We start from the raw sequence: 27,291 nt of genomic DNA, 5'->3' as shown, positions 1-27,291 counted from the left end.
AGGTAGTCAGTTTTAAAATTAAATAGAACCAATTTTGATGTCATTAATCTTTCAATTGTTGAACACAATGGAGAACTATGTCCAGATCATCTTGGTTATCATAAATTTATATAAAATATATGCTTTTTTTTTTATTATAAAAAGTATGAGAATAAATTTTGAATATCAAATCAAACAGGCAGGAGCATATATTTACGTCTCTTTGATTCACTGAAGCTAGACAATTTAATCAAGGCTAGAATATTGAAAAATGATTTTTTCAATATTTATTCTCATACTTTTTATAATAAAAAAAAGCATATATTTATATAAAATATATGCTTTTTTTTATTATTATAAAAAGTATGAGAATAAATTTTGAATATCAAATCAAACAGGCAGGAGCATATATTTACGTCTCTTTGATTCACTGAAACTAGACAATTTAATCAAGGCTAGAATATTGAAAAATGATTTTTTCAATATTTATTCTCATACTTTTTATAATAAAAAAAAGCATATATTTATATAAAATATATGCTTTTTTTTATTATTATAAACAGTATGAGAATAAATTTTGAATATCAAATCAAACAGGCAGGAGCATATATTTACGTCTCTTTGATTCACTGAAGCTAGACAATTTAGTCAAGGCTAGAATATTGAAAAATGATTTTTTTTCACACTATATATATCTTGAGAGAAAATAATTGATATAATAAATAATGTGATAGAAAAAGAAAAAAATATATAAATTACAGTATTAAAAAATATAATTATGAAAATCAACTTTAATTGTGAAAGAGACAAATTTTAGATACAATATCATAGATAATGCATTTAAATTTTGTCTTTATAAAAGAGGGAGTGTAACTATTTATATACAAACTCAGCTTCAAGATAAGGAAGAATTGCTAAACTTCTTCCACCACCTTTTGTTGGTACAGAATCAAGTAAATCATATAAAGGCTTAGATTTAAAAAAGTTTCTTAAATTTGTCTGTAAAAAATTTGTTTTATTAACACTAGCTTTTAAAATTGATTTTAAGCATTTTAAAACAGTAATTTTTTTTAAATATTAAATTAAATATATAAAAGTGTAATACTTTTTAAATTATTATTATTATTATTATTATTATTGATTACTTAAAATAAATCCTAAAGACTAATATTATTTTTTTTTAAATTAGTGACAAATATATTAGTTTATTACAGTCTAAAAATTTCACGTTAATCCCCCAATTAATGTCAGTCATATTAATGTTTTTAGAAATTAATGTATTCGGTGACTAAGATCCAGTATAATCAACATTTCTTAAAAACAATTTCTCTACCAAAATAAATAATAATTAAAGAGTTTATTGTGAGATTAATTAAACATCTTTATATTTTTTTTGTCATATCCAAAAGTCAGAATATAGGTGAATTTGATTACCAGATAGTTAAAGAAGTCTATTACAAAAGTAGAAGAATTAATATTAATATTAATATTTATTTACAAAAATGAAATATATAAATCGGGTAAAATTTCATGTAGCGCGTAATTTTTTGAAATATATATAAACTCAATATTAAAAATATCTTTACTATAAGCGCATAACCATTCCAGTTGAAAATTTCAGTTTTCACAGTAGCAGCGGGATCTTCACCTTTCAACTATCACCTTCTCTTCACTACGCTCCGATACAGAGATTCAGATCTCGATTCGTCATCACAGTCTCTTCTTCTTCTTCTTCTCAGAAAATGCAAAATCTCTCTCTCTCTCTCTCTCTCTGACTTCGCGTTTGCTTTCTGAATTTCTCTTGATGATAATACTGATTGTTATTCGAATTATAAGTTTCCAATCGATATTCAGAACGCTACAGTTTTAACATTGCGATTCTGCTCTGTTTCGTGCGAGGTTTTAGATTGCATTCTGCACGATGTTGCAATGGATGGGAGGCTCCAGGCGGAAAGTCACAACGGTGAGTTAGATTCTTACTGAAATTTGAACGATCTTTGATGCATACTGCAATGTACTTTAAATCAAATTGAGATATGTATAATTAGGGGAAAACAAAACCTAAATATTGTTTGAAATTGAATGACTAGCGGTATCTTATAGGACAAGCCAAATTTTCTCATTGAAATGATGGCAAGTATGGAAATGTATATACGTGCTTGATTGATTCAGAAGATAAAATATTCTTGAAATTGGTGACATGTTCGTGGAAATCATGAGGTTTTCTGAATTAAAGGAAAAAGACAAAAAACTAGTCATTGCTTTTGGCACAAATTGGAAATATTTTTTCATGGTTTGCTAGCAGACATAGTTGGCTAGGCATGCCATTCCAAATTGAAAAATGTTTGAAGCAAGAAATTGAAATGGTTTTTGTTTTTTTTCCTGATGTCCAAACATTTTACCTTTGGTGCATGGTATCACTTGTGATGGGAATTTTCAGTCAAGGAAGTCTACACAGAAGAGGTAAAAGTTAGTTATACTTACTGCAATGAGTTTGGTTGGTTGAGACTGGGGAAGTTTGGTTCTGCTGAAATTTGGTGGTCACATACATGGTGGAATTGTAATGGACTCCTTATTTTCACCAGACAAAAGCAATACTTTGAACAAAGGAAGCGTCAACAACAAAATCTTCAGATGATGGGATCAGATAACTGTTCAGATAGCCCAGGAATAAGTGGACAAAGCCACAAGGACCATCGGTCTTTGGACATTCTTAATTTGCTTAACTTGTCAAAAAATTCTCAGAACCGCAATCCATTGTGCCCGAAGGGTAAGCATGTAATATTCTTTCTGCATAGCAGTTTTATTACTGCTGTTTCCTTACAGTCTCGGAATGCAAGATGTGTAAAACACTACTTTTAATGTGGCATATATTGATCAGTTAAGTAGTTTCCCAATCTTGTAGTGATTGAATCATTCAAAGAATCTTGGACTATCACTAGCTAACGCAGGGTTTTTTATTGTTGACTGTTAGATTAAATATTTCAAACCTATCCATCTTCTCTGTTTATTTACAAAAGAGAGAAAAGGTTTCTTCATGAGATTTTAGAGCAAATAGCATATGGATTCTTAGCATTATTCATTAATTTTCTTTTGCTTCCCATGTTTGATGTTTCACTAGTTAGCTAAAATGGAAATAATTCCACTGTATTAAAACTTGGCTGTTATTTTTGGACTTCTAGCAAAGTCGTCATCAGGCTAAAAAAATTCATGTTCTGATAGGCTTCCAGAAGGACAACCATGTGATATGTATGGTAGGGAATAGGATTTGTCAAATTGTGTAGCTAATACTGCTTCTTTTTGTTTCTTTTGTCTTGATAGCTTTGTTTTGCATCTCAGTTTCTTTTCCTGCTTATGTCATGTGTACTAAAATTATCAATATCCCTCCTATAATACTTGTACAATATGAAAGGGAGGGATGATGGAGAAATCAGTATTCCTACCATGCCAGGCAGTGTCTCAACAAATCAACCAACTTTATTTGCCAACGTGGATGCTACTGTAAATTCTTGCACATTTGAAGAAGCAAGTATGTGCCCTAGTATCTTTGAAACCATAAAAACTGTGAAGTCTGACTGGTTTCATTTAAAAGCAATTTGGAACTGAGATGTGAAACGTATAATGAATGTATACAGAAGCAGGAGCACCTTTGTGCTTCCAGATTGAAACATCACCAAAGAAGTGAGTAATACTTTTACCTGTTATTGTTATTGACCTTTCTACATTATTATTTTCCTGGTTAAGACATATATCATACAGTACTTGAATGGATTGAAGGGGCTCTTCATGAGGTTGGAGAATGATTGCATTGCCTACTTGTATGCATTATTTCACTTGTTTTTTCAAACTTATTTCTCCACTTCACAACGCATCCACGGCTAGAAAAAATATAAAAGGTGTTCTCAATGAAGCTTGAAGCAAATGTCGAGCACATCACACATTCACTAGTTGCTTCTGAGTCTATGCCATTTTTTTGGTATGGGTGTTGGAGTTGGATTTGCGTTGTTAAAAAATTTTAGGACTTTTATAATCAAGTTGGTTCAGTTTGTGGCTTAGAAAATTTCGGAACCCTGCATCCAACGACTCAAAACAAATTTATGGATAAACCAAATGACAGAATTTGAACTGAATCATGCCTTTCATTGGTTTGCTTTGGTTCTTTCACCAATTACTTCCTTCCAGAGGTTTCACATTTCTCTTTTTGGGTGTTGGACGAATGTGACGGAAATTACAAGGTGGTTCTTTCTAAATAGATTGGCTTAGTTACTCTTAGGCTAACCCTCAACCACTACTTATTCGTTTCACCTAACCTGCGCTTATTTCTCATCATTCAAAGAATTGAGACTTCTTTCACTTGACAGGAGTACTCCTGATCACCAGAATACTGCTTTTAATGGACCACCTTGGAAGACAGTAACTGATCAATGTAAGTAGCACATTACAGATATTCAACAAACTTAAGTCGAGACTGTGTTTCTTGCTATTGTAAAATTTAGATTATCTCTTCGCATTTTTGCATTCGTGGCCATAACACCGGAATTTATTTAACATCTATCTGTTTTTTTTTTCAAAAGCAGATTAACCCATTATCATCCGAACTTTCTTCCTCTCACCTATTGATTTGTCCTTGTTCTCAGACTCGGAATTATCTGTTATTGATTTGCTTTGTGATGATGAGCCTAACGCTACTATGGAAAAGTGCCCGACATGTGAAGATCATGTTTCTTTTTCACTTGAAGGTATATGTTGCTTTTTACTCATATTGGTTTCCCTCCCGTTTCATATTGCATTATTCGCATGATCACTGTGATTATTGTTATATGCTCATCAACATATGTAGGGATATTTGGTGGGAAGCAAAGATGGTGATTGAATTTCGTCTATTTATGTAAACATCGTTTATTATAATGGAAGTAAAGAATTGATAATAATGGTTAAATTTGTGATCTTTAAATTTGATAATGAAACCAAGTTTTAACGTTAGTTCCTTCCTAGCTTGATTTCTTAACACATTTGGTGACATTCACAATTTACGTCTTTCAATATATCTCTGTGTTCTTTTTTCCGTAGATCATTGCATGATGTACTTTCATATTCACATAAAGTGAAACTTTATACATAACAATGGTTATCCGTTTGTCTGTTACTTTGACAAATTTTTTTCCACATATATAACATTAATGAATCCTTTCTAGGTTTGGGTAAAGTTGGAACAGAGACACCAATTCATTCGCCGGAACAAAGGGCTAGGTAAATTAAATCGATACTTTTTGAATGGTTAATTCGCTCGTTCGTTCTTTCTGTAAGATTATTCTGTTAAATATTATCCTATTCTCAGGTTGTTATTTGCGCAAATTACTGTCAATAGCATGACTTTCTGGCTAAATGAGTTGATTTAATTACAATGGTCCAAATTTGCTTCAAATCACAGTATTGCCATATATCTCACCCGCATTTATGAAAATTCTGGCTAAGTATAGCATAGCCGTAAAATGTGTCATTGTATACATGACCTGTTACTAATTAAATATCCGTAAGGGCATTTTTACGAGTGATCATGCCCATTTTAGTTTCTTTAATAATTCTTTCCTGTAATAAATACTACAAAAATAGTTTCTATTGCTTCCAGTCGCATGTTTGTCAATGCTGTTTGAGCTATGGAGGGAGTTGTCATTGTCAATGTACTTCTGCTACTTGATATTCAACTAGTTGTTTCTGCCAGTTAATATTTGCTGAATTCAAGCAGGGGCTTGAATTTACTATTATCGTTAAGTCTCTTGATTTTAGCTTGTATTCTTTTGAATAGTATTCTTTTAAAAATACTACTTGTATATGATTGCGGCTATCGTCCCTTCAGTGTCATGAAAGGTAGCCTGAATAAATCGTGCAAAACAACATACGCTTCTAAGTTCTTCAATATAAGATTGAAAGTTTATGAGGTTGGCAATATTTTAATGAACAACATTACCTCACCTGCTGAAAAAGGGTTTGAAGCATTCAGTCAATTAGCTGGCTGTTGGAATAGACAGATAGAATACTTTTGAACGTGTTTTGAAATTTGTGGCTTGCAGAATTTCATACGGCTACTCTCCATTGGCGAAGGATGGAAAGAAATCAAAATTAAAGAACCTTAACCATGTGCTGGATGGCATTGAACTTGAAATGGTGAAGCACATATCTAAATCATCTTTCTATACACAATCTCACACACATTTTATATAATCCTGTCAGCATCTTTTGAAGCTATATGTTAGTACTGGCTATACCTGAACTGATATATATCTTCCATATTTAGTTTTTGCCTGAAGAATTAAATTTTCTTTTGTTGACGTGCTTTCATAATTGTTATATCTGAAGCATTTTATTCTATTCCTCTTCCATGGTATAAAATGTCAAGTACACGACTACGACTATTGATTGGAAGGATACCATGATATAATGTATAGGACTGCGTTTGAAAAGTTATTAAGCACTGATACGGGTTAAGCCATAAGTTGGTCCATAATATGGAGAATATATGCACAACATTGAGTATATGGAGAATCTGATTTGGAAAAGACTGAGTTATCACTTGGATATGGTATTTTAATTAGAAACATCATGATTGTTGAGGCAAAGAATCTGCTTGTTTTAAGAGAGATGGCTAACTTAGTAATTATCGGTAATGATAATATGACAAAAGATATTTGGGTAAATTACGCGTTACGCCCTATGGATGAGGCTCCCACCGACTAAGGTCTGGGGAGGATAGGTACGACCGCCTTACCCTCGTAAGCGGAGAGATTTAAGTCAAGACCTTTCGCTTCAAGGTAGCACCTAAGGCCAGGTCACCTAATCCCCTTAACTATTTACTTTTCAGTTAACTTCAGTTACAGTTTATTTTACAGATTACGCTCTAAAGGTTTTAGAAATTTTCTCAATTTACCCCCTAAGGTATTGCTTATTTTACATATTATCCCTTTAAAAAAAATTAGTGGAGTCTATTATAAAAGTTGATTGAAAACTTTGGAGTTAGTTTGGTTTTAGGAAATATTTTCTCTTTTTATTTTGTTTTCTGTTTTTTTTAATTTGTATGAAAAATACCGAAAATAGATTTTTTTTCTGTTTTCTATACAAATATTACAATATAGGAATCAAAATAAAAACAATGCGACAGTTTTGAAATTAAAATTAAAAAAAGAAAACAAGCATGCCCTTAAGTTTTCAACTAAAAAACCAAAGTTTGAAAAAAAAAAAAAACTTAAAATCAAAGTTAAGGGGTTGAGAATAAAAAAAAAGTTGGGGGCAGTTATTTGAAAAAAGAGTGAAGCTACAAAAAGTAAAGTAAAATACATCCAAGATATCAACGTGCATATTTAACCTCTATGTTTCTCGATACTCGTTCCTCGTTCTTCTATTCTTTTCTGCCACTTTCAGTCTTTTGATTAGATCATAATTGGAATTGGACCTATTGTTCCTCAAACTGGACTTGCAGTAGTTTTCATTATAATCTGCCTTTTAAATTCAAAATGAGTATCGAATATTCACTCCATTGGGTAATTATGTTGAGGTTATATAATGTGACACACTACACACAGGATACAATGATGCAAGATATCAAGGTGTCGCCTACCAATTCTTCGGACTTCCCATTTAACAAAGTAAAGCGAAGCTCAGCAGTTATTCGGGACAAGCATTTTTATGACCTTACTAACAAAAATGGCTCTTCCATTAGTGAAGACTTTTTCTACAAGACTGAAAATAGTAATGAAGAATTGTGGAATGGTATCTATAGCTAACTTTTTTCCTTTTATTTGTTTTATCTTATTGCTTTTTGTTTAACACCTTGTTTTCTAACACTTTGCTAAACTGTAACTTCAACAGTATTCTTGTGATTATGGTAACTATTTTACTGTATCAAGGTCATATGAAATGTAATAACATCTCCTACTTCCCCTGAGGAAAGATAAAAAGAATGTAGCAGTGACAGATGAAGAGAACGTAAAACTGAAGAAAGATTTAAAACGAAAAGGGAATAGACGTGAGATGGATAACCATTGCACTTTGTTCCTAGCTGTCAGCAATGGCCACATTTGAGAGATTGAATCATTTTTTATTTTTGGCAGAAGAGAGATTGAACTATTGCATCATTTGCTTAATGGATTCTGCTGAAATGCGACATCGTATACGATATGTACCATTATAGTTTCCTGGGCCAACGATACAATTTAATACAGCCTAGATCATCCACATTTGTCTAGGTTTTTGCCCATATTTTATCTGATAAAGGACCAGAGCTGGCCTCGGTTCATGGTCTCATATTTAGTGTTTCTAATAAATGCCATGAGTTATCTTTTTGGATATTCGAAAAATGTTTTAAATCCTCCGTCTTTATGTAATATAGCATGCTCTAGCTTCCTTGATGAGAAATTTGACAACGAAATAGAATATGATATCCCACGTAAGAAGACTTTGCAAATGGGTTCTAAATCTCCGGGATTATTGAAAAGTGGGACCTACCAAATGGAAATTCATGCTTTTGAAGATCTACTTCCAAAGAAATGGTATTTGCTGTCTCTGAGCGTACTTTTCCCCGTCTCCCAAAATGATATTTTTGACTTAAAGATGGTTGTATGTATGGTAGTGCAGGTTTTCAGCAACAGCGAAGGAAGAGATCGACATGAGTGGTACAATATGATTTCTTAAATCATCAAATAGAATTTTACTTCAATCTTTTGTAAAATGTATTCTTGGAAGTTGGAACACCAATGACACTGACAATATCTTAATTTAATTTCTACGTTTCTACCGATAATTAATTTGCTACCCGTTAGTTTCTGTTCATCTGTTATGTCATGCACCCAAAAATTATGTAAGGAATTGCCGAGTCATTTGGCACTTCATTAGCATATCGTGAACGTGAACCTTATGTTTCTTAGGAATGACACTACTTATAAAATTGTTGGTTATGCTCAAATGGAGCTAAAATATTCACGCTTGATCTGTACTTGTTGTTATTTTGTGCTTACATGTTAGTAATTTTAACTTCTTACCTATATTCCAAGCTTACCATTTTTTAACTGCTCATAGGAGGTAAAAATTTCGTCTACTAGATTGGCAGTCAATGTGATTCACTCATTCATTAGATCTGATGTCATCTAATGAACATTTCATATACTACATGTATGCCTTCATTGTTTGGTTTGTGAGTCCGTCACATATTGACATAAAGTAACGATTTATATATATCACTCATGATGGTGTTTGCTTTATGCTCTTTTTCTTTATCTTCAGAGCCACTGGATTCATTCTCCAAAGACGAATTAGAGAATGATTTTGACTTTTATGTTGCGAGTAGGACAAGGTATGAGTATTATTCTTAATCTCTCTGTAATGGGATGAGCATTTACGTATCTTTTTGCGTTGTCGTATATGTTATAGAGTAGATGGGAACTTCAATGCTCAAAATTCAATTCCAGAAGATGTAAGGGATAATTCGAGCTTGCTGAGGTAAACTCAGAATAATCCTGTTTCATCACTCATGGCAATTTTTTTGTTTATTTATACTGTCACTTGTGTTTGACTATTTGTATACTTTCTGTCAGCGAAGAGTCAATCTCATCCGCTGCTGGTAATGTGACGTCTTCTCCTTTCTCTCTGACTCACAGAAAAGCACATTCATTTGGGTTATGCATATGATAAATAGTTCTATTTGATATATAAGACATAGGTACTAATCTTAATTGGAATGTTTGCATTTTCAGTGAGGGGTGAGTCCATTGCGCATTCGCCATCAAGAATAGTGACAAGAGAGAACAGAAGAAGACATAGAAATGCTTTTCCAAACCCTAGAAATAAGTGCAGTACCGAGGACGAAAAGTGCAGAAGTATCCCAAATCCATCAAAGCGAAAATCTTCTCAGTACTCAAACTCTATTCTCCCGGAAGAGTTTGGTGCACACAACAGTTGGCAGTTTGAGGAAAGAAATGCTTCAGTTGATAAGAGTTCTGTTTCCACCTCATTCTGTCTAGATTTAGGGGCAGATTTTGCAGTCTTCGGCTCCAAGAATAGAATTGGAGATCCTTTTAGCGTCTTTACTACCCCTGAATTACACAACAAGGCCAGTCCTTCCTTTGGTGGATTGAAAAATGCAGCACCTCTTGCAGATTCAATTCCTTGCAGTTTTACCTCCGAAAAGTTTGCCTTTGATTGCTCAATTCCATTCCCCAATGTTCGGTCATGGCCAACAAGCCCAATATTATCTCCAGATTCTCAGTTCAAAGTAAAGTCTGAAGATGCTGGTGGTTTTCATTGTGAGACTTCGTCAACCGAGATGTCAGTCCGGGGAAGTGTTAGCAAAGGCGAGAGAAAGGTGAAATTGCAGAAAGACAGAAACGAAAATTTTGAGCAAGAAGGTATTTTCACGGAAGATGATGAAATGACCTCAGAAAACAAAATGGCAGGAGATGCTCCATCTTCCAATAATAATCACCCGCATGAATGTGAGGCCTCAGAGGACACAAATAGAAAGACAACACAGTGTCTTGTAACATCCAACTCTCCTAGTCATATGGAGGAGATATCATCGTTACTGAAGAAACCTGACAGACAAGAAAGCTAAGCAGATAAAAGAAAGTATGTCTATTCTTAATTCTATATTGTTTTCTCTTGGCTTGGTAGCAGGGGATATACTAAGGAAACTGAAATTTTCACCAGGAGCAATTACGACGCTGAAACTCCTCTTAAATGTAAAATTACAAATGAAGGTATGCGATTCTATGGTTTTGTCGACCTGATTTCGCTTCTATCGTATTTGCTCTTCGATTGCTTTTGATATGCAAATCAGTTCACGTTTCTATTAGATGTGGATGTAAATGCTACCCATCTTTTTACAGAAATGAGAATTTGGCAGCCTGAGGGAAGAAACGCGATGAGTGGAAAACACAATAACGATCAAATTAGCTTGTCAGGTAAGGTGATGTTTGAAAGCTATGTCTTTCAGCTTCTGCGTGTTCAAAAGGTATTGAAGGAGGCGTGTCCAACATGAAGGAATAACGCCTTCCTTGGACCTAGTAGCAATAAAATTTCTTATCAGACTTGATATTGGAGAACAAAAGAACATTAGACAATTTTTCCAAAGTGCATTTTTAATACAGATAAATTTCTCGGCGAAGTTTTGGAATAGTCTGCTTATTTAATTATTATAATAAATTCTAAGATAAATAACTCCATTAATGTAATAATTATTTATACGACTTAATTATTAAAGTATAAATTTAATATTATATTTGAGATATTACTTTAATTTTATAATATTTTAAAGTTTAATTGAATTTTTAGTTCCTAAAAATTTTATGATTCTTTTAGTCCCCATTTTTAAATTTTTTCATTAAAAGAGTTCTTTATAATATGATTTTTTTTTTATTAAATGGCCTTCTTATAGTTTTTATTTCTCATTTAGTATTTTTAAATATTATAATATTATTCATTTGGTCTTCTAAAATGGGGGATTGAATGTAATTAAAATCTATATTTAAATTCACCTCTCTCACTGTTCATTTAAATATCAAGGTTGGTCCTATTAGTTATTGTCATATTAAGTTGACATTTAATGCATCGCGGTAGGATATATAATACTAGACTCGTCCAATCAAGTCCTCTTGATTAGACGTTGATTTTAATAGGTTTAAATTTTTAAAATTAAATCTAATGTATTTTAAGAATAAACTTGGATCATAGTTTAAGTTGTCTCAACCTGGTCCAATGTCTTTTTTCTCACAAAACTTATACTTTTTAAACCAATTATATATTATTAATAAGATTTCAAAATTTGATAGATAATATTCTACAGTTGTAATATTATATTTATATTTATATTACTTATTTTAAAATATGCACTATAAAATATATTTTAATTTTATATTTTATTAATTGGATTATTTAGCCATAATGTTAAAATTGATATATTTTATTTGTAAATTGGGTTAACTTTATCCTATCTTATGGGGTTGAGTTGAGTTTAAGGATGAGAAAATGACTCAAAATTTTGAATTAGGTAAGCATGAAAATAAGCCTGTTCCATATACACTCATATCATGTAAAAGTTTTTGCTAAGTTTTATTGATATATGTATCCTTCACTGTCATGGGACTGATATAATAGATTTGTTAATAATTCATTGGCTAAAATGAAAATTTTATTAACTTAAAGATAAAAGTGAAATTGCTATAAATTTAAGAATAAAAGTGATGTCGATAAGAGAGAAAAAAAAAGGGCCAAAGTGATGAATTGCTCTTAATTTATTTTTCTATTTCTGTCCTATTGTTGGGTGGGAAAGTGTTATGAGAAATTAAAAAATATATTTAAATTTTATATAATGAATATCCATAACGAAAAGGGACATGGAGAACATTATCCACAATCAGACCGCCGGGTTGCCATTCCTATCCAATTATCTTCGGAATAGGCTTCCTTAGTTCCTTCTGATCAAAAGTTTGTAAAGGTAAAATGAAATCTCTGACGATGGTGAGATGTAGATGGAGGCCAGCATGAATGACAATAAAAAAATACAATAGTGAAGTGTGGTCCTCACTCTCGTACAATTAACAATGCAGCTAGCAAATATGATTGCCCCAGTAAAGAGCCATTATTGTTGAAAAAGACCAAGCAATTAAAATTACAGTCAAATTAAAATATGGTTGGAGATGTAAAAAATGGTTGCATTGTTGCTTATACAATGCCTACCTCATGATTATATATGCAATGTGTTTCCCTTGAAAACTTCCGCCAATATGTTTAAATTGTTAAATATATTTTAGATGAAAATTTAATTTAATTATAAAATTTACATTAAAATATAATTTATTGAGCAGATAAAACACGATTTATGAGAAATTACGTACATAGGAATGGAAATGGAGATTTTAGCTTGAATAAAAACTTACCACCAATAATTTAAAAAAATAATAAAAAATTTAAAAATAAAAATTCACCAGTAACAATTTTTAAAAAATAAAAAAATTAGTAAAAAATCTTCACTAACAATTTTTTTAAAAAATCGCCCATTTTTTTAATTTTTTTTCAAAACACTATATTTCAGTAATTTTTTTTCATATAAAAAAAATACCCTTAAAATGTTCCAATTTAAGAGGATAAAAACTGGCAGAATTGTATAGTAGCACAGGTCATATTGCTGTTGCAATGCTAATATTTTTACCAATATAAATGCCAACAGTCTTATCAACTTTGATGTGATTGCCATCAAAGCGCGTTTCACTTTTCCTAAATCGTGTTTTCAGTTTTCACATTTACAAACCTCTTCCTAATGGTCGTCTTCAATCAAGTTATCAGAACTTTATTTGATATCTCATAAAAAATAATTCACTGAAAATAAAATAAAATAATAAATTATTCATATATTGCATAAATATAAATAAAATAAAACATTTTAAAATAAATTATTTATTAATATGATGTATAAAATTCAATGTAAAATTAAAATTAATTAAGACTATAATAATTTTAACATTTAATTTACCTAACTATGATAATATATATTTTTATATGGTGCATCGAATTTTAAAATTGATAACAAATAAAGTTTGAAATTTAAATGAAATTTAATATTTAAAAGGGATAAAAATCAGTTAAAAAATTAAACGCTCGATAAAACAGAAATTCTGCCACATAATAAAAAAAAATCATAAAATTTCCTCTTAAAATAAAACTAGAATTTAATATAAAATAAATAAATATGAAATTATCAATTAGACATTTGATTATACTAGATACGAATACAACACAGAAAAAAAAATACAAAATTCAAGAGTTAATTAAAATACCTGCTTTATTTTCTGGCTACAAAAACTAAAAGAGAAAAAATAAAAAATAAAAAAAATATTAATGAGCTTACCTTGAGAGATGAGCCTGATCTATACACAAGAGAAATCTGAATTCTGTGCAGTAAAAATTTACTGCATCAAAAAATTATATTTATTATTTTAAAAATAAAAAATTATTTATTTGAATGATAAAAATCTTCAATAATAATATTAGAGCAGAAGATGCTTCTCCCGAAGAAGAGTGTGCAGATATTGATAAGACCACACGCATCCCTACTTCTCAGGTTGAGTCTGATTGCCAGTCTTATCGTTTCAATTCTCAGATTAATTGTTTTATATAAACAATATTTTATTCTTTTATGATATACTATTTTAATTATATTTCATTAATAATTTAAAATACATTAATAAATTATTTATTTATAAAAATATTTATCTAGTATTTAAAATTTTTTAGACAGCGTTAAAATAATTAATATCTTTAATATTAAAAAACATAAATTAATATAACATAAAATTTGAAAGAATAAAAAAAAGTTAAAATATTAAAATATAATTCATAAACTTATTTATGTATTTTCATATCAGAGTAGTAATTAAATATTTGTAACAATAGATTAATAAATTAATTATCTTCATTTACCCTCACATGTGAATTGATTTATAATATATGCTTTATATTTATACTAATTTACTTTATACAGTTTATGATTAAATAAATAATATTTAATAAATATTACATAAATGTATGTTTTAATATTTTGCTTTATATATATATATATAATTTTTATATACTAAAATTTTCATTATTTAAATCATTTAAAACAAAAAAAAAATATATAAAATAAATTTGAAATAATTTAAAAAAATATGTGACACTTTTAATATTAAAAAAAAATGCTATATTACACTTTTGATCAAATAACTTTAAACACAAAGCTTTTGTCATTTTATTTAAAAAATTAATTTAAAATTAAATTTAATTACAATATTGAGTATTTTAATATTATTTTTAATTAAATTGAAATTTTAATTAATAAATAATACAAAGAGCTGATAAATATTGTCCATTAATTTAATGATCTTATTTAATGGCTCAGGACCGTACGTTTTGTATTAAAATATATATATATTATGATAATATGATGTGGTTGTTGGAACCAATACATTGATATATCCCATTAACTCATTATTCATTAAGCATTTCTCAAACCTCATAATTGCATTTTGGCAAAAATGATGTAATCACTTTTGGACATTTTCTGATAACATGCAAACTTGTGAGTGGCTCAATTTTATATTTGCTTGATGACAACTATTTTTAGGAAAATAATAATTTAATTCTTAATTTTCTTTTAGTTTAATTGATTTACTTTTTACAAATATATTTCTCTCTTTTTCTAATTTTTAAAAAGGATTATTTTTTCTTTGTATTAAGTCAAACTATATGCTACAATTTTTAACATAAAATAACATAATTTAAAGGCTTATACAATTTTCTATAATAGGTTGTACTTTATTAGTTTTTCAACATTTTTTTATTCAAAATTCTCTTAAATATTTAATTATTACAAATCAAGTTTTTCCGTCACTTTTTTATTCACATAAAATCCTTAAATCATTATTTTCTACCCAAATAATTGTAAATTCAAGATGAACTTGAGATGTACAAAATTATTTAAAGTGAAAAACAGAAAAAATGGTGACACATGAACAATTAAGTTAAGGTTTTGATGCTTTGAAGATATAAAACTTCAAAAATTGTAATTTTGAATAAAATATGATATTTTGATAGATAAGTTTTCAGCAAAAGATGGTTTAAAATTTATAGAAATCTACAGAACAAAAAGAGATAACAATTTATAATAGTTTTAAACATAAGAAAACTGATGGAATAACATAATTATAACAATTAAACTATCAAGAAGCTAAATTTGAAATCTTTTTAAGAGAACAAAACATAAAATGACCAAAGTATAGAAAGACAGAAAAAATATGGTATTCATGTTCTTAAGAACAACTCTCATGTGCAGTTTTTTCAAGCTTACATGTTTACGTGAAGTAGAGAAAAAAAATGATATTATATTGGGGAGATAGTTGTTCTTGTTGAGCACCTAAAAAAATGCTATTTGAAAGGATAATGGCAACTAAGAATATTGCTGTCGACAACCACAGAATAATGCATTTGAGTTTAAGATATATTGCTGTCCATGTTACAACTAACCTACGACACAGTTTACTTCTTCTAGATTTCTTAATGCAAAAGCTTTCATGCACCAATCAAACATTTTTGTAATAAAATAGTGCTTCTATATGAACTCAATCAGCTATTAGCAAATTAACTTCAATCTTTGGCGAAGTCTAATCCAATTAATGAATGTTTAATTATATGTTGAAACATGTTTATATATATATAACCATACCCCAAAAAAGTATTGTTGAAACTCAAATTAAAACTACCTCATGCATACACGTAATTGCATATATGCTGATGTGATTGAATAACATACACTAAAGTCAACATGAAATTTCTATTATTAATTGCCGACCCAAAAGTTCTCTATTAATTTGGTAGCATTGTGTTATTAAGATATGATGTAAGCATAATTAAGATGTGAAGAAACGTCCATAGGAAGCGTGTGATGAGATTATAGCACACGATCAACGAGTTTTAATCTTGTAATTAAAATAAATGATTAACATATTATTGTAATATTTTAAAAGATATTTTTTACGTAAAAGTTAAAGATGGTATTGATTATTATTATTATTTTAATAATAATTTTTACTCATAAAAATTTTGAATACAATAAATAAAATATTTTTATTAATTAAGTAGTATGATTGTTAAAAGAGAAACTCATTAATAAATAATATATATATTTTTCAAATTTTTCTGCTAAAATATTATATTTTTTGGTGTATATATATATATAGTTTGTGTTGTCAAAATGATTCAAAGTAGTTGATCAATAATTAAGTCTGAGGCGTACAGAACACTATTCTTAAAATTTATTTCAGTATAGTCGAAAATCATTCAGGATACAATATACTCTTCTTATTTGAATATATAAGGCTTTCAAGAACTAATAAATTCCCTCAACTCATAATCTAGAGAAATAAATATAATAAAAGTCTGTGCATATTTCGTGCCTTTTTGTACGGTTTTCTTAAAAGATTAAAATACCTTAATTACTATAATTAATCAAGTAAACGTTACATATAACTGAAAATATAATTAATAATAATAATTAAATTAGAGTAATAAAATAAAATAAATAATTAATAAATTCTTTTAAAATATAATTATATTATTTCTAACAGTTTATTATTTATTTGAACAAATAAGTAAAAATAAAGATTATAATTAATTAAAATAAACATTGACTATATACATGCACAATTTACATCACTAAGGCTTATAGTTCGGATGTAGTCAATAACTAGCTCGAAACTTATTCAAAAACTTATAGTTTATAATTGAATTATAACTGTTTGATAACTTTTATTGTATAATTAATTAAAATCGTTAAATATCTAAAAAGTAATAATATTATACTAATACCAAATATTGAGATTAAATATTATTTTATTTACTTATTATCAACTATGTAATTCAAAAGTTATTTTTTATTTAATATCACCATTATTTAGGTTAGAAAGGAGGGAAAGAGTGAATAAGGGCAATAGTGAGGGATGGAATAAATTATTTAAAAATTTAAAAACAAAAAAAGCATTAATAGCTAATTTCTAATAAATTTAATTTAATTTTAGTTTTGTCTTTATAAGTCAACTTTTAAAAGTTACAATTAGTTATTTTTTTTATTCATCAAATAAGTTTATTAATTTATTAAAAAAATATAAACTCCAAATAAACTATAAATTTATATTCTCAAAATTAACACCTCTCCCTTCACTAAACATGTTACTTATATATATACAAACAAGTAATATTACTTTTTTTTAGAAGTATAAAAAAACTAATTATTATATAAAATAAGAATAATAATACATACTGTTAAATGTTATTAGAATAATATATATATGAGAAGCATTCTTAAGAAGAGGACAAAATTTTCGAGAGCGATTATTGAAAGAGGCATGTAATTGTGACATACGCAAATTAGTCTCACAATTAATGATTATAGGAACACTCTCATCAAATATACTTTGGAATTAAGTGAAATTAACGTAGAAAGTAAAAAAATATTTATCTACATATATATTCACGCTTTCTCATTCAAATTATTTATTTATTTTTAATTTAATTATTGCTTTTAATTTTGTTTCATTATTTTAAAGTTATTTTATGTATATATTTCTTGATTTTTCATATTTTCAATTCTTCAAATTTTTTATTTCATAAGTTGAAATATTTTAAAACAATGTTACATGGTATATTTTGAATTTTTTAAAATTTTAATTGCTTCATTTATTTCTCATTAACTTTTAATTTTATTGTTATTATATATACATTGTTAAGTTGTAATATTTTCAATTTTATATTTTTAGTAGTCATTTTATATATGGTAATTTTCGTTAAAAATTATAAAATATTAAATATAATTAATTTTAATAAAATTAATTATTTAATTAAAACTTATCATATATCCTTGACATACGTTAACAAGAATAAAATTTGTTTAAACATTCACCACACGAGAGCAAAAGCATTGACTTTAATGAGCATTTGGCAACAAAAACCTTTTTGCTTCATTGCCCATCATTAATAATTGCCTTTTTTAAATATATATTTTTTGGTCCCATAATAAGAATAATAATGCCAATATAACAAATAATAATAATAATTAATAATTCCTTTTTCTTTTTAAAGTTTTAAAATGCCACCTCACCTACATGTGCAAGCACGGACACATGTTTCACCTAACACCAATGAAACAAAGGGTGAGACAGGAGAGTCCAAATCACAGTCACAAAGAGACATCCCCAAGACCCGCGGGTGACAGTATCACTGTCCTCAAAGTAAAAACCTTGTAAAAAGAAAAGAAAAGAAAATAAACGACTTGTATGCGTTAAGGTTAGCGGTGGTGTGTGTGTCTTCAAGTGTCGTGCATGCATTTTATGCATCTGTTGCTTTGCATGCACACACTCTCTCTCTCCTCTCTTTCTCTCTCTACAGAGACGCCCTCAATCCCAATGCACCCTCGTTTTCTCTCTCTAAAAACCCAGGTCAATTCCATTACTCTCTGCTGATTTTTTTTGTCTGTTATTCTTCGTTGTTTTTGCCTTGTTCTTCTTCAGCCTGGTGTTCATGTAACAGATGATGCTTGTGGTTGCATAGATTTGAGGAGATAGATAGCCAGCACTGCAAAGTTGGGTTCTTTCTTGTTCATTTGAATGACCCTTTAGTAGGTTCTCTTTTGGGGTGATACAAAGGTTTGTTTTTTCATTTGGGATTTTTTTTGTTACCCCTTGGTAAATCTTGAAACTTTGTGCATGGATGTGAATTAATAATAATTTTGTGAGTTATGAGTAAAAATATAATTTTTTTGCTTTAGGGTTTTTGATTATGTTTTTGATTTTGGGTTCTGTGTATTTGGTAGTGGAATTTCGGAATTTGGATTGATGGGTTCCGATATTTGCGTCGTCAATGGTTCGTGCACCCACGATTGGAGGAAGGGTTGGCCTCTGCGATCTGATGGATTTGCTCAACTATGCTGCAAGTGCGGGTAAATTTGAGACCTTTTGCTTTGAATTTCATCTATTCATCAAATTTCGGGTGATTGGATGCTGCAAGGGTAGCTTTGGGATCATGAATTTGGGCTGTGCGTCCATTGATGTTGTTTGCAAAATTGGAGATATTTTTGGTTCTTGATTTTGATTTAATCTCGTGGGAGTTCCAATTATTTTTGTAAGGTTCAACCTTTTTTCCCCTTCCCCGGATTTTCTGCTTTTAACTTATAAGTGTATATGTGAATTATAAAAAAAAGGTTCATTGACGTCAATAATACTAAGTGCATAATTCAGAGAACGATGTATATATAGGACGTATTACTAATTTCATAACAAAACGCTAGTGATAATGTATTATGGGAGCCAGGGTAGAAACGGAAACTGTGAAAGTGTTGTTGTTTGAGGATGAGGACCAATGTAGCTAATTTGGGAATTAGTTCTGAATAATGAATTGGCATGGGTGTTCAGGTCATAAAATGTTGAAATAAAATTCTTAGTTATTAGTAGTAAATAATAATTTATATATTTTTAGATTGTTATTTTGTTTAATATTTTTTTGGCTTCTTTCTTTGATGCTAGATTTATGGAGGAATGGAAACGTGACATCCTTGATCCATTGTAAGTGTAACAATATGGTAAATGTAGATGATCAGGTGGCAAATATATTGCTTTTTTCCTTACTGTTAATTGTAATAAAGGATCGATAGATTCATTTGCAATATCTCATTACAGTTCTACTCTTCTAGTACAACTGTATTAGCAAGTAATTGATGTCAGAGGTGTTACTGTTTACATAAAAAAACATTAGATATCTCATTCTGATTAGTTTGATTTAATGTATATTTATGCAGTTGACTTTATGTAGTTTATATATTTTTTTAAATGTTGCTTATAATTTGATTTTTTGTGGTGTATAGTTTTACTAAATTTTCTTAGCTACTGTAATTGTAATTGTAATTGTTGCTTCTAACTATAATGATGCATACTACTCCTTGATAGTGTAGGGTATGTTAAAGAGTTGAGTGGTAGTCAATAATGTAAGAATCAAAGGAATGAGTTCCTACATGTCCATACTTAAAAAATATTGTGTTTGTTATAAATAGAAACATAATTTCGCATGATTATTGATCAACTCCACACTTTACTCTGCAAGGTGCACATTGCATTTCCAAGGATAATTTTCCTATAAAATTTTTCACTAATTCGAATGTAACTTAGGTTTAGTTTTCTTTTTGAAGTTTTCTGTAGGCGATTTAATATTTTCTCCCACTGCTCTTATCTTCCCTCAATTATACCATTGGTAACCTTGCCATGCATTTTGATTAGTAATAATTCATATATTGATTCTTTATATTTCTCACTTGGAAATCCTCAATATGAAACTCCTTGTGCTTTAGATCTGCCTATGAGAATTCAGTTTTCTGTAACAAGTTCCACCGTCAACAAACTGGTTGGGGGGAGTGTTACTTTTGCAACAAGGTAAAGTGGCTATTTTTTATTTGAATTCCATTCAGGCATTCTCTTTCTCTTCTTAGTCGCTAAAATCTATTTGACTTTGTTCGGCAGCCTATCCACTGTGGATGCATAGTATCTAGATCTTTGTTCGAGTATCTTGACTTTGGTGGTATAGGTTGTGTGAGCTGTGTAAATACTTCCCAATTGAGTATGGTAAGTTTTTAATCTAGGTTTTTTCTAGTATTCACATTAGTAATTTTAGTTTATGGTTAATTTATTTTCAATGCAATAGACTTTCTGTCTCATTTTTTGGTAAATCTTGCTTCTGGAATCTCAATTTTACTCACTCTTGTCTAAATTTTCATTGCATTATTTAACGCAATGTTTGGTCACTAGTATTATTTTTGTGACTATTTTACTGATATATTGTTCTTTCTTAGAAATTGCTATTAAAATGGTTGGTATCAATTTTAATGTGTAGAGCTGTAGCTTCTTTGTTTTTTTGTATTTTGATTTTATATAGCTTTTAAATGTCTATGCTTAAAACCAATACTCAGGACATTACTTAAGCAATGTTTGATAGTTGGGCTTTCTCTGTTATTGTCCAAGAACCCATATGTGTTGAGTGTGTCACACCAGACTTTTGCCCATCAACTGTATGGAATGCTTGCATATGCTTCTGATTTGAATGACTTATATAAAAATGATAATTTGAATTGAAGAACCTCAAGCGTTTGGTATAGAATTATTATTTTTTATTTACATTCAGCAAATTGTTAGTGCTTGCTTGTTGGTTCCTTTTAGTGATCCTGTGCTTTGGTATTCTAGTACAGTTATTTGAAATTATTTTCATTCTCAATCTCTGTCTGGCAAAGTTTCACAGATTCCTTTTATGTGGTGCTTTTCTGCAGATGAGGAATACTGAAAATCCAAATGGGTCTGTTTCATCGACCAAAAATAATGCAAGTGATCGACATTCTGCTCAGTTCGATGGCCGACTATTTATGGGCGGTGTTGATGAAGGAAAACTTATGCAATTCTGCAAAATTGTTGAAGCTAGTGAATCCAGTTGTTGGAATCAAGCTCAAAGAGATGGTTTAGTTGCACGTACTGGGCAAAGCAGCCAAGAAGCTAATAATTGTTCATTCAGGGAAAGGGATACTGGATTTTCAAATGTTATGAAATCATCTGTTCAATCATTAACATTTGCCACAGTAGAAAACAATAGATCAACATGGGAAATTAAAAACAGTCATGAATCAAATTCACAGCAATCTTTGAACATGTATTTGGGAAATCCATCAGGGAGCAACTCTGTCCCACCACCTGCTGGAGAGGCTGTAGAAGGAAGACTTGAGGGAAAAGCGTCTCATCCCTTTCATCAAGCCCAAAGATCTCGCCCTATATTTCCTAAACCATTGAAGACAGGGCTTACCATGAACATGGAAACAGATAAAGGCACAACATCTCAATCACGTATTGCTCGGCCACCTGCTGAAGGCAGGGGCAAGAATCAGTTACTTCCTCGATACTGGCCCAGGATTACTGATCAAGAGCTGGAGCGATTGGCTGGAGAGTATCCTCATATTTTTTGAACATATATAGTAAACTCTGATAAGTTGAAATTGGTTTGTCAGTAGTTTCCCTTAATGTTATGATAACAGTTTGAAGTCCACTGTAGTGCCATTATTTGAGAAGGTGTTAAGTGCCAGTGATGCAGGTCGAATTGGTCGTCTTGTTCTCCCTAAAGCCTGTGCTGAGGTATTCTTAGAGTTCAGTTTTCTTTGATTGGTTGTTTCCTTTGCTTGCGTTGTTATCTCTGTACAGGTCTATGGAACAGTGTCTCTGAAGCTATCCCAAAAGTCCTTGTTTTTATTAACAAATATTGAATTGTCTCTTCACCCTATATTTTCTGAACATCTTACAAACTGGCACATCAATTGCAGGCTTATTTTCCTTCTATTTCACAATCCGAAGGTGTTCCTTTGCGAGTGCAAGATGTGAAGGGAAATGAATGGACATTTCAGTTCAGATTTTGGCCTAATAACAACAGTCGGATGTATGTATTAGAGGGTGTGACGCCTTGCATACAGTCCATGCAATTACATGCGGGTGATACTGGTATGCATCAATATAGGGAAAAGATCTTGCACATACCCATTGCATTACAGTTTTGGCATTTGAATTTTGATTTATGTGAAATTTTATATAAGATACACGTTTTTTTATAGTAATATATGCTTTTGTAATTTTGTTTACCCAAGCAGAAATCCCACTTAGGTTATTTATTTTTAGTCATTGATACATATGACCCATAGATCGACTGGTTTGTGTTATAGTTTTTATTCCAATGATTTTCTTAAGACAAATGGAAGTATTCTTGCCTTATAGAATTGATCTGTTGTACATTATTTATTATTTACTATGTTGAGGCAAACTTGAGATATTTTTTGAGAAGTTAATGTCTTGCAAATCTGAAATTACTATTCTTTCATATGATATTGTTATGCAGTAACATTTAGTCGCATAGATCCTGGAGGCAAACTTGTTATGGGATTCAGAAAAGCATCAAATTCTACAGATACACAGGTTGTGACACAATTTTCCATTTTACCATCTGTGACCTTGTCTTTGAATAATACATTATTATTATTATTATGTTTATGTTGGCGAATATGATAAATAGCTATTTTTAAAACAGGATGCATCCACATCTGCACAATCCAATGGCATTTCAGCAAAGGGAACCACCTTTTCTGGTGGAACTGAGAATCTTCCATCAGGAAGTAATCATTCTGATCTTCTCCATTCAATTAAAGGGAATGCCGAATCTATCTTGAATGAACATGCAGAACATCATTCGGGTACTGGAACTGCGGGGTTGCTTAAAATTGAGAGTTATGAGATGACAAACAATAATTCACTTCAGCAACAAATTTCAGTTTTAGAGAAGAAGAGGACTCGCAATATTGGGCCTAAAAGTAAGAGGTTACTAATTGATAGTGAAGATGCAATGGAGTTGAAACTTACATGGGAAGAAGCACAGGATTTGCTTCGTCCACCACCTAGTGTCAAGCCTAGCATTGTCACAATTGAGGACCAAGTATTTGAAGAGTATGATGTAAGTGCAACAATGTCAAATCCGTCAATATATTTATTTTTTAGGTTAGCTATTACAAGGTGAAAACAGGCTGATATAATTTGGAGCATCTTGTGTTCAAATTTCTTTTGTGGCTAATCTATGTGACTTATGTGCTTCATTTCATTTAGGAACCCCCAGTTTTTGGAAAGAGAACTTTATTCAGTGCCTGTTCATCTGGGTAAGAATCCAAACTTTTTGCATATTTAGCTTTGTATTTGGTACAGTAGAAAGTGTTGACCGAGTACTAGGCAACTTTTTGGTATACTATTATCCTGGATCCATCTGCTGTGAGAAGAATTATACTTGCAGAATTAGGCATTAGATCTTTATTTATTCTCTCCACAAGATAATTTGGATTTGGCATATTGATGATGTAAGCAAATTTTCAACTTGTGCTTGAATTTGTCAACTACTTCATCCAGGGGGAAGGAACAATGGGCTCAATGTGATGATTGCTCTAAATGGAGAAAACTGCCAGTTGATGCTCTTCTTCCTCCCAAGTGGACATGTTCTGAAAATGTTTGGGATTCAAGCAGGTGCTCCAATATTATTATTATTATTATTATTATTATTTTTAAGACCCCCTCTATATATGAAGTAGCGGTTAAAATGATTTACAATTACAAATCTAATTATGGACATTGTTTTGTCAGGTCTTCATGCTCTGCACTAGAGGAGCTAAGTTCAAGGGAATTAGAAAATCTTCTGAAAACCAGCAAAGGTCTGATCCTGATATGTGTCTTTTGGAATAGCTCTGTGTATGTCATGTTTGAGATTTGGTAGAGGTTGATGTTGCTATTGCTGCACAATTGATTGAATGTTCATAATACATGATGCGTCTATACAAGTTCTACATTTATAATATTATCTGGATGTGTCAAATGATGTCAGAATTGGCATGAATATATATGCTTATTAAATTCTCTGCTTAGATTCCAACACTATGATGCCCTAAATATGGCTTAATGCGGAAGTTGCTTGGATTCTATGCTTTATGTTTTGGTTGAGTTCTTTCAACTTTCATACCATGTTGCCGCGTTTGGTGGTGGATATCTCCATTGCCAGTTGGACTGCAAAAACCAAAATGAGTTTTTCTTTGTGCCTTCTCTTTGATCTAGTTCATTGGAGACTATTATGGTTGCATTCAATTTGTCCTTGATGGTTGGTATATATTGATCCCTGAATCTTTCTGGCTGCACTTTGGTGTTTCCCAGACATTAAGAAGCGGCGAATTATAGAAAGCAACAAGTCCATCCAAGAGCCCGAGCCTTCTGGCTTAGATGCTCTTGCCAGTGCAGCAGTTCTGGGAGAAAATCTCCTCGACCCAGCTGCCGAATCATCTACTGGAGCCACCACCAAACATCCTAGACACCGTCCTGGCTGCTCTTGTATCGTATGCATTCAGCCCCCAAGTGGAAAAGGTAGACACAAGCCAACATGCACATGCAACGTGTGCATGACCGTGAAGCGCCGATTCAAAACCCTCATGCTAAGGAAGAAGAAACGCCAATCAGAACGCGAAGCAGATGCCGCCCAAAAAGATCAAGTTCATCAAAAAGACGAGTCGGACGCCACCGGAGCATCAAGAGATGATACAAGCCATTTGGAGAAAGAGGGTGGACTTAAAAGAAGCCAACATGAAGTGGGTGAATCCTGTGCTGGACAAATAGACCTGAATTCTCACCCCAACCGTGAAGACATGCAAGTTGATACCACAGCACTTGGCATGCCTAGTCATCTTGAAACAACAAACCATACACCAAGGGAATATGTGAACCAAAATGGCCTAAGAAGCTTTAATAGTGAACTGCATGCTAATGACCATTCTTTGCACACTCAATCCAATGAAAGATGCTTTACTTCCATTGTGTGGAACCAAGAAAAAAGAAAAGATGATGTACACAATCATCCCAATCAAAGTCAAAACAATCTTTCTTAACATTTTATTTATTTTTATATTTATTCCTTTTTTTTCTTGATTGGATTTTTTATGTTTCTCCTTACTTGCATTCTCACAGTACATATTTTGCTTTCTTTTTCAAAGGGGTGGTCGAAGATAGTTCTTTTATATTTTTTAATCAAAATAATGTAATTTTTACTCTCGGTTTTCGTTGGAGTATTTTTTTTTTTATTAGAAGTGGTTCATGCACTTTTTTTTTGACAATGTATTTGTTTGTGGTTTATATGAATGTAACATAGGAAAAAGTTAACCTTTTCAAGCTTCTGTTACTTTCTGCTAATCTTGAGAGTTATTTTTCAAGATTCTACGACAGTAACAATACCATTTAGTGGCATGTAGTTTTGTATGATGATTAGCTGAGCTAAAGAGAGTTCTTATGATAGTATATCTAAGATTTTCACTTGCTGATGACAATTTTTTATTTGACAGTCGAGAGTTTAGTTTTTTTTTAAGGGTTTAAATGAACTTTTAGTCTCTATAAGAATTTTTTTTTTATAATTTAATTTTTATAAGTAAAAAATTTATACATCAGTTATTATTAAAAATTTATTTGTAATTGTCTTTATCATACGTGATAATAACGTTGACGCTGGTATGATAGTGATAATAATATCGACTCTTTTATTTGGCTGTGTTACCTTATTTATATGATTTAAATTGTCTTGGTCTCTACAATTTCTTTTGTTATTTAATTCTTTTAGATAAAAGAATTTATATATTAATTCATATGAAAATTTATTTATAATTTTATCCTTATTATTATTATTATTATATGAAGTGATATTTTTCTGGCATTTTTTAAAGGAGTTTCAAAATTTTTAAAGAAGCAAGGTTCTTATTTTTTTAATTCATGACATTTAGTTTTATTATAAAAATTAATATTTATTTATTCTAAATTCTTATAAGAATTATTTAGACAAGATATATTTTGTTTCATGAGCAATACTTCTATCATTTTTCATTATAATTTTTATTTCTTTTTTTTATTATTCTTATTTTAATATTTTGAATTTTAGTCATGTCTCTGTCTTTTCTCATTTTTGATACATTTATAAGAAAATCTAGAATCTCTTTATAAATAATCACTATCACTATTATTTTTATTAATTTCTGAATTGAAAATGTATAAATTTTTTTGAAAGAATTTAAAATATTTATTTAAAGATAAAAAAAATAATATTTGATACTAATATAAAAATATCACTGTAATAATAGGAATAAAATTATAAATAAAATTTTAT

At 30.3% G+C, this 27,291-nt stretch overlaps 2 protein-coding genes across 8 annotated transcripts; both read left to right on the top strand.

Annotated features, from left to right (window-relative positions):
- Positions 1 to 1,563: 1,563 nt before the first annotated feature.
- Positions 1,564 to 11,127, top strand: LOC113851333. Its single transcript, XM_027481795.1, has 19 exons — positions 1,564 to 1,723; positions 1,886 to 1,942; positions 2,420 to 2,442; positions 2,565 to 2,749; positions 3,392 to 3,508; positions 3,615 to 3,660; positions 4,341 to 4,405; positions 4,617 to 4,718; positions 5,175 to 5,229; positions 6,051 to 6,144; positions 7,557 to 7,743; positions 8,363 to 8,522; positions 8,608 to 8,645; positions 9,253 to 9,322; positions 9,400 to 9,468; positions 9,564 to 9,589; positions 9,723 to 10,593; positions 10,675 to 10,724; positions 10,854 to 11,127. The coding sequence occupies exons 2-17, from the start codon at positions 1,901 to 1,903 to the stop codon at positions 10,577 to 10,579; spliced, it is 2,136 nt and encodes a 711-aa protein (XP_027337596.1). The 5' UTR covers positions 1,564 to 1,723; positions 1,886 to 1,900; the 3' UTR covers positions 10,580 to 10,593; positions 10,675 to 10,724; positions 10,854 to 11,127.
- Positions 11,128 to 18,825: 7,698 nt separating this feature from the next.
- On the top strand, positions 18,826 to 26,431 carry LOC113848880 (B3 domain-containing transcription repressor VAL1). 7 transcript variants are annotated; one of them, XM_027478260.1, is made up of 15 exons: positions 18,826 to 18,989; positions 19,081 to 19,196; positions 19,364 to 19,489; positions 20,073 to 20,111; positions 20,891 to 20,972; positions 21,060 to 21,161; positions 21,860 to 22,524; positions 22,613 to 22,709; positions 22,895 to 23,069; positions 23,461 to 23,537; positions 23,650 to 24,069; positions 24,219 to 24,268; positions 24,513 to 24,626; positions 24,744 to 24,811; positions 25,305 to 26,431. In XM_027478260.1, exons 3-15 carry the CDS (start codon positions 19,386 to 19,388, stop codon positions 26,027 to 26,029), a joined length of 2,718 nt encoding a protein of 905 aa, XP_027334061.1. In that variant the 5' UTR covers positions 18,826 to 18,989; positions 19,081 to 19,196; positions 19,364 to 19,385; the 3' UTR covers positions 26,030 to 26,431. The 7 variants fall into 7 exon arrangements, with proteins under 7 accessions (XP_027334061.1, XP_027334064.1, XP_027334062.1 ...); XM_027478263.1 differs by having other exon boundaries at positions 19,102 to 19,196; positions 25,305 to 26,304; XM_027478261.1 differs by having other exon boundaries at positions 18,862 to 19,196; positions 25,305 to 26,304.
- The last annotated feature ends 860 nt before the right edge of the window (positions 26,432 to 27,291 follow it).

This window comes from Abrus precatorius, unplaced genomic scaffold (genome assembly GCF_003935025.1).
Source record: "Abrus precatorius isolate BTA unplaced genomic scaffold, Abrus_2018 Scaffold9, whole genome shotgun sequence".
In the NCBI taxonomy this organism is placed as follows: Eukaryota; Viridiplantae; Streptophyta; class Magnoliopsida; order Fabales; family Fabaceae; genus Abrus; species Abrus precatorius.
This window is presented reverse-complemented; position numbering and strand designations above follow the sequence as displayed.

What these genes read in the sequence shown, in the direction of transcription:
- LOC113851333 (XM_027481795.1), top strand. Translation starts at nt 1,901, where the DNA reads ATGTTGCAATGGATGGGAGGCTCCAGGCGGAAAGTCACAACG. An exon ending in CAATCCATTGTGCCCGAAGG is followed by an intron (nt 2,750 to 3,391) that starts GTAAGCATGTAA and finishes ACAATATGAAAG; the next exon opens with GGAGGGATGATGGAGAAATC. An exon ending in TTGCACATTTGAAGAAGCAA is followed by an intron (nt 3,509 to 3,614) that starts GTATGTGCCCTA and finishes GAATGTATACAG; the next exon opens with AAGCAGGAGCACCTTTGTGC.
- LOC113848880 (XM_027478260.1), top strand. Translation starts at nt 19,386, where the DNA reads ATGGGTTCCGATATTTGCGTCGTCAATGGTTCGTGCACCCACGATTGG. An exon ending in CTGGAGCGATTGGCTGGAGA is followed by an intron (nt 22,525 to 22,612) that starts GTATCCTCATAT and finishes TTATGATAACAG; the next exon opens with TTTGAAGTCCACTGTAGTGC. An exon ending in AAGTATTTGAAGAGTATGAT is followed by an intron (nt 24,070 to 24,218) that starts GTAAGTGCAACA and finishes CATTTCATTTAG; the next exon opens with GAACCCCCAGTTTTTGGAAA.